General features: G+C 69.2%; 1 protein-coding gene across 1 annotated transcript in view; it reads right to left on the reverse strand.

Annotated features, from left to right (window-relative positions):
* Positions 1–4,558, reverse strand: part of SLC12A5 (solute carrier family 12 member 5) — an 83,014-nt gene extending 78,456 nt beyond the window's left edge. The window contains exon 1 of the mRNA XM_019509736.1: positions 4,420–4,558. Within this exon, the coding sequence (XP_019365281.1) occupies positions 4,420–4,558 (139 nt within the window). The remainder of the gene's footprint in view (positions 1–4,419) is intronic.
* Positions 4,559–5,625: the final 1,067 nt, after the last annotated feature.

The following is a 5,625-nucleotide window of genomic DNA, read 5'->3' on the forward strand; positions in this document are numbered from 1 at the left end:
ACTCTCTCCAACGTGTCCACATCCTTTCTGTAGTGGGGAGGCCAAAACTGGACACAGGATCCAGATGTGGCTTCATCAGTGCTGAACAGAGGGAAGAATCGCTGCCCTCGATCTGCTGGCGACGCTCTTCCCAGTGCAGCCCAGGATGCCGGTCGCCTTCTTGGCAACAAGGGCGCACTGTTGGCTCCCGTTCATCTTCTTGTCCTCTGCCCCCCCCAGGTCCTTTTCTGCAGAGCTGCTGCCCAGCCAGTCCCCCACAGCCTGCCCCGGTGCAGGGGATTGCTCCCTCCTAAGTGCAGGACTTTGCACTTGTCCTTGCTGAACCTCATGCGATCCCTTTGGGCCCAATCCTCCAATTTGCCCAGGTCCCTTTGAATCCCTGCCCTGCCCTCCAGCGTATCTACTGCCCTCCCAGCTCGGTGTCATCTGCAGACTTGCTGAGGGTGCGCCCTGTGCCATCATCCAGCTTGTTGATGAAAATAATGAACAAAACCGGCCCCAGGACCAACTGCTGGGGCACTCCACTTGATACCGGCTGCCAGCTAGACCTCGAGCCATTGATTACCACCCTCTGAGCCCGATGCTCCAGGCAGGGTCCACGCAGTGAGACCCCCTGCACTGGCTGCAGCAGGGAGAGCTGCCACGTGCCCATGAGTGGGAAGCCTGGGGCTGAGTCACCACAGCCAAAGCTGGGGTCCAAGCCCCACTCCCCCTTGGGGCTCCTGCAGGCTGGACCCTGGTCTGGCTTGTGGTGCTCCAGCCTGGCCCACCGTCACACACAGCCCCAGGGACGTGGCAGGACAACCCTGGCCCAGCTCGCCCCCACGACGGCACTGAAACCCCCACAACATGGGCTCACACCCCTGCCAGCTCCATCAAGGTCTCACTACAAGGCTCATGAGCGCTTGCACCTGTCGGATGGGCCCAGCCCCCGGAGGCAGGACACTCCGCTCCCTTGCAGCCTCCAGCTGCAGGCAGCACAGGCATGCATCCCCCAGCCAAGACACGGGGCCTGAGCCTGAGCCCTGTGACCCTGGGCCCGAGCACTATGCAGACTTAGGCAGGCCTCGCCTCCTCCGTGCCGTGTCAGCAGGATCAAACCCTGCCTGATCTCAGCCCTCCGCCCCTTATTCCCACTGCCTTGCTGCGCTGGGCCCTGGGGCCGGGGCAGCAGGAGCCCTGGAGAACCCGGCTCTGGGGGCAAGGCTGGCACGACGGGACCGTGGCAGGTGGCGCATACAGCTACACACACCCTCCTCTGCCCACCGCAGCCATAGGAGTAATGCTGGCTCCTGTCCCCTCCCCTGGCCTGGCCCATGCAGTGCCCCTGCCACAGCACAGCCTTAGCCCTGCAGAGCCACACATGGGCCCCGGGGCACAGGCCCTCGCCCCAGGCGCAGCCCACCTGTCCCGCCGCAGGGGCAGGAAGGCGGGGGCAGCCCCAGGGCTGGGACCCCGCAGGGCAGGGCAGGGCAGGGCGGCGCAGGGCTGCGGGCAGCACCCGTGCAGCCAGGCGCAGCCCATGCCTGCACAGCCTGCAGCAGCCAGCAGAGGGCGTGCCCTGCCCAGCCTTGGCCCTCAGGCAGGTGCCAGCAGCTGAGCTGGGTTGGGGACAAGGTGCCCGCTTGCAGGGCCAGGCCCCAGGCTGCTCGGGGATCCTGACCTGTCTCATGCACCCCCGCCCCAGCCGGTAGGCAGACACCCAGGGTAGACCCTGCCGCCTGCCCCCACAGCTCAGCAAACCCCTAGATCCAGCCTGCCAAGGCTCATGCCAAGGCCCCCAGGGTGGCAGAGCCTGAAAGGTGACTGCCAGGCCCCAAGAGGGGCTCCCTGAGGCCTGGGCCGCAGCAGCCCATGTTGCCCCAGAGCCACCCACCACAGCCCCGCGAAAACGTCCCCCCCCCAAATCACAGCCAACAAACAGGGCAGGGACGGGCAGGTCTGACCGTGGACCTGGGGTGCCCGTGCGGAGCCGCAATCCTGGAGCAGGGCAGGGCCTGAGCCCAAGCCCTGCAGAGCCATGGGTGCGCTCAGGCCCCACGGACGACAGGGGCCAGGGCACAAAAGGGTGAGATCGCAGGGCAGCTCTCAGGCACAGCCCAGCCCAGCTGGCTTGTCCAGGACAACAGGGCCCAGCCAGTCCCCAAGCACCCAGCCCTGGATGACAGGGTCCAGCCACCCCCTGAGCACCCAGTGGGGCATGACAGGGCCTAGCCAACCTCCACCGCACCCAGCCCTGGATGACCGGGTCCAGCTACCCCCACCCCAAGCACCCAGTGCAGGACGACAGGGTCGGGTCCAGCCAAACTCCTGGCCATGCAGCCCTGTGGCATTGGACAGGACAGCCCTGTTTGTTATAGGAGGGCACGATCCAGCCCCTAGCCTCCGGGGCGGGAAGAGACACCGCCACAGCCAGTTCCTCCACCTCTACCCACTGGGCCCAGCTGAGCATGGGGAGGAAAGGGCTGCTGTGGTTGTGGCTGGGGCGTGATAGGGGTGCTACTGCCCACGAGCCAGGGTGACCTGGGGCTCCAGCCAACCCCGGGCACCGGGCTCCAGTGCTGTCATCGAGCCGTCGCAGCCAGTGCTGCAGGCGGAGCGGGCGTCCCAGCGCCCAGACGTGCGCAGGGCAGGGCAGGGCAGGGCCGGGCAGGGCAGGTGCTGAAGTTCGGCTTCTGCTGGGCTGCCACAGCCACCCCCTCGCTCCTGGCACCAGCCGCTCCCCGGGGCCCTGTGCAGCGCTGGCCCAGCTTGGCCTGGGGGAGCGCGCAGCCTCGGGCCCCTCCGCAGCACCCTGCAGCCATGGCCATGCTGGCCCCCGGACCTGGCCTCCCTGCAAGGGCTCTGGTGTCAAAGGGGTCTGGGTGGCTCAGAGCCGGGGCGTGGGGTGGGGTGCCTCAGCCAGCCCAGAGACCCCCCAGCCCAGAGCCCCGTGCTGAGCCCAGAGCCCTCCACGGCCCTGCGGGGCCTGAGCGCCCCATAGCACAGCACAACACGGCTCCATCCGCGCCCCCAAGCCCCACGCGGCGCGGCGCGGCCTGGGGCTCTGACAAGGAGCACAGCGTGGCCCAGACCCCCGAGCCCGGGTCCAGCTGCTCCCTGCCCCGATTCCCTCCCCCAGCCGCCCTCTGCAGAGGGCACAAGGTCGCGGCGTGGACAGGCAGGCGCGGCGCGGGGCAGGGCGGGGGGAGCATCCTGCCGGCAGAGCTTGGGTTTCTGCGATCGATCGATGCAGCTCCAGGGACCGGCCGGAAGCGCCGCCCGCGCCAGGCGCAGCGCAGAGGCCGGCTCCGAGCTGGGCCAGCGCCACTGGCTGCAGGGGGGCGCAGAGCCCCAGGCCCACGGCTCAGCTCCTGGACCCCCCCAGCCAGAGGAGCCGTAGGCGGGGCTCGCCCCTGGGGAGCTGGCACGGGGCAGGCGGCTGGGCCCTGCCAGCTTCGACGCCCAGGGCTGGTCCTTACCCTCGCAGCCCTTCCGGGCTGGGGCAGCAACGAGGACTCGCCCCGGCTTGTCATGGCCGCGGCATGCCTGGGGCAGGGGTCTGGGCTGGCATCCAGCGCTCCCGGCACCCACAGCCAGGCCCGCGGGACAGCCGCCGCGGCCTGCGCCATCCTTGCTGCGCCGAGCCCAGACCTCATGCCCAGGCACCCCCGCACAGGGCACCACGGCCTGGGCAGCACATGGGCTCCCCCAAGCAGGACCCGTGGTGAAGCCCCACGCAGATGCAAGTGGCCGTGACCTCTGGACCCCGCGTGGCGCTGACCCCCCACACCGCCAGACCTGCGGCACTGCAGCCCCAGCCCGGGCGGCGGTGTGGGCCGAGGGCCCGGCGGCTCCAGTCCGGCTCCAGTTCACTCTTGCAGCCCCTCACCCCTTTGGCCAGGAGTCACCCCTGGTGCAGGGCCGCCAGGACCCCCACTCCAGCATGGGGCCGGCGCTGCCTGTCCCCAGCCCACCGGGGCCCAGCTGAGCACAGCGCCAGGACCAGCCAGCCCGGCCTGGCACCGAGGAGACGGGCTGCAGCTGGGAGGTTTCCTGGAGCAACCAGACATCTCCCAGCCGGACGTGGACCCTGTCTGCAGCAGAGACCCTGCGATGCCCGAACACGGCCCCAGGCCCCCGCCGCGCTGCACGCACCAGCCCACCGCCCCGGGCTGCAGGACACTTCTCCACTCCCACTCTGAGAAGCAACTTTTTGCTGCAACCCTGCACGGCTGCATCAGAGCCTGCCGGCACCATGGTGGGCACGGGGGCCACGGCAGCCAGCTCTGCTAGGACATGGATGCTGCTGGGCACCGCTTCCCAGGGCCTCCGCACCGGGTGCCCAGCCCAGACCACAGCTCGGGAGGATGAACACAGCTCCTGCCCCGGCGGCCTCGCCCATGGGCATCGCGCCCTGCCCTGCGGAGCATCACTTACCTCTGCCGTCTTCTCCGGGGAGGCCACGGGTGCGGGCGCTCTGCAGCGGGTCAGGGGGTGCGTGGGGGGCTGCAGCGCCTGGCCTGCCCGGGGCCGCACCCTCCCGGGACAGCGCGGTGACGGTGAACCTCTGGCTCATGCCTCGCCGGCTCCAGCTCCCGTCTCCACAAGTGGCTGCCAAGGCAGTGGCTGGATCCGAGCGAGCAGTTCCCCTCCCTCGGCTGCGAGCTCGGTCCTAGTGCCCTCCCAGTGCCGTGCTGGCTGCACCGGCCTTGGGCCTGGCAGCGCACGGGCCTGGCAGCCGGGCACAGGGGTGGCACCAGCCCCACGCCGGCTGGGCCCACGGCCAACTGCACCCACCACCCCTCTGCCCATGCCAGGCTGCAGCACCAGCCACCAGCCCCCTGCCCCGGGCACGGCCAGCCGGCAAGCCCACCTCCCCAGGACCTAGGCTGGGAGCAGTCAGGGATGCCCGTGTGCCCCACCTGCCCCCCACAGCCCGGCCGCCCCGGTGCTAGAACACAAAGCGCAGCATGGCGGGGGGGGAGGGGGGGGCACAGGGACACCGGAGGGGTCCGGTGGGCTATGTGGCGAGGGGCTGGGCACCAGGCAGGTCCTGCACGCTGGATGGGCCACCTGGCACGGCTCAGCTCTGCCCAGTGCAGATGGGCCAGGACCGGTTTTACCCATCTCACAGTATTGAGCTCCAAGCAGAGCGGTTCTGGGACCAGCCCGGCCCCACAGCCACATGCCAGCAAGACTGACCCGGTTGGGGGGCACAATGAGCTGGGGCAGGGGCAGAGCAGCTGGAGCGCCCCAGGGTGAGTGGAGGCTCTTTGCTTCCAGACTCCAACACGAGACAGACACGCACGGACATGTGTGAAAACATGCACAGCCCAGTGCACACCAAGCAGCCGGTGCCGGTGGACCCAGCCCTCCCCATCCCAGTGCCGTGCCCTGTCACTCCTGGGGTGCGGGAGTGCAACCACGGGAGAGGAGCAGGGAGCCATGCCCAGGCAGGGCCCGGCAGGGCAGAGCAGGGGTGGCAGTGCCTGGGGGGAAGCCGAGGAGTGCAGAACCAGGATGTGGACGGCTCGCACACGTGAGTTCATGTGCACCCACACACACGCCAACACACCTGCACACATGTGCACACACACAGCAGGAGCGAAGATTCAGGATGTGAAAGGCATGCTCCAAACCATC

The sequence above is a fragment of the Gavialis gangeticus genome, unplaced genomic scaffold (genome assembly GCF_001723915.1).
Source record: "Gavialis gangeticus isolate Ggan-Ray unplaced genomic scaffold, GavGan_comp1, whole genome shotgun sequence".
Lineage (NCBI taxonomy): Eukaryota > Metazoa > Chordata > Crocodylia > Gavialidae > Gavialis > Gavialis gangeticus.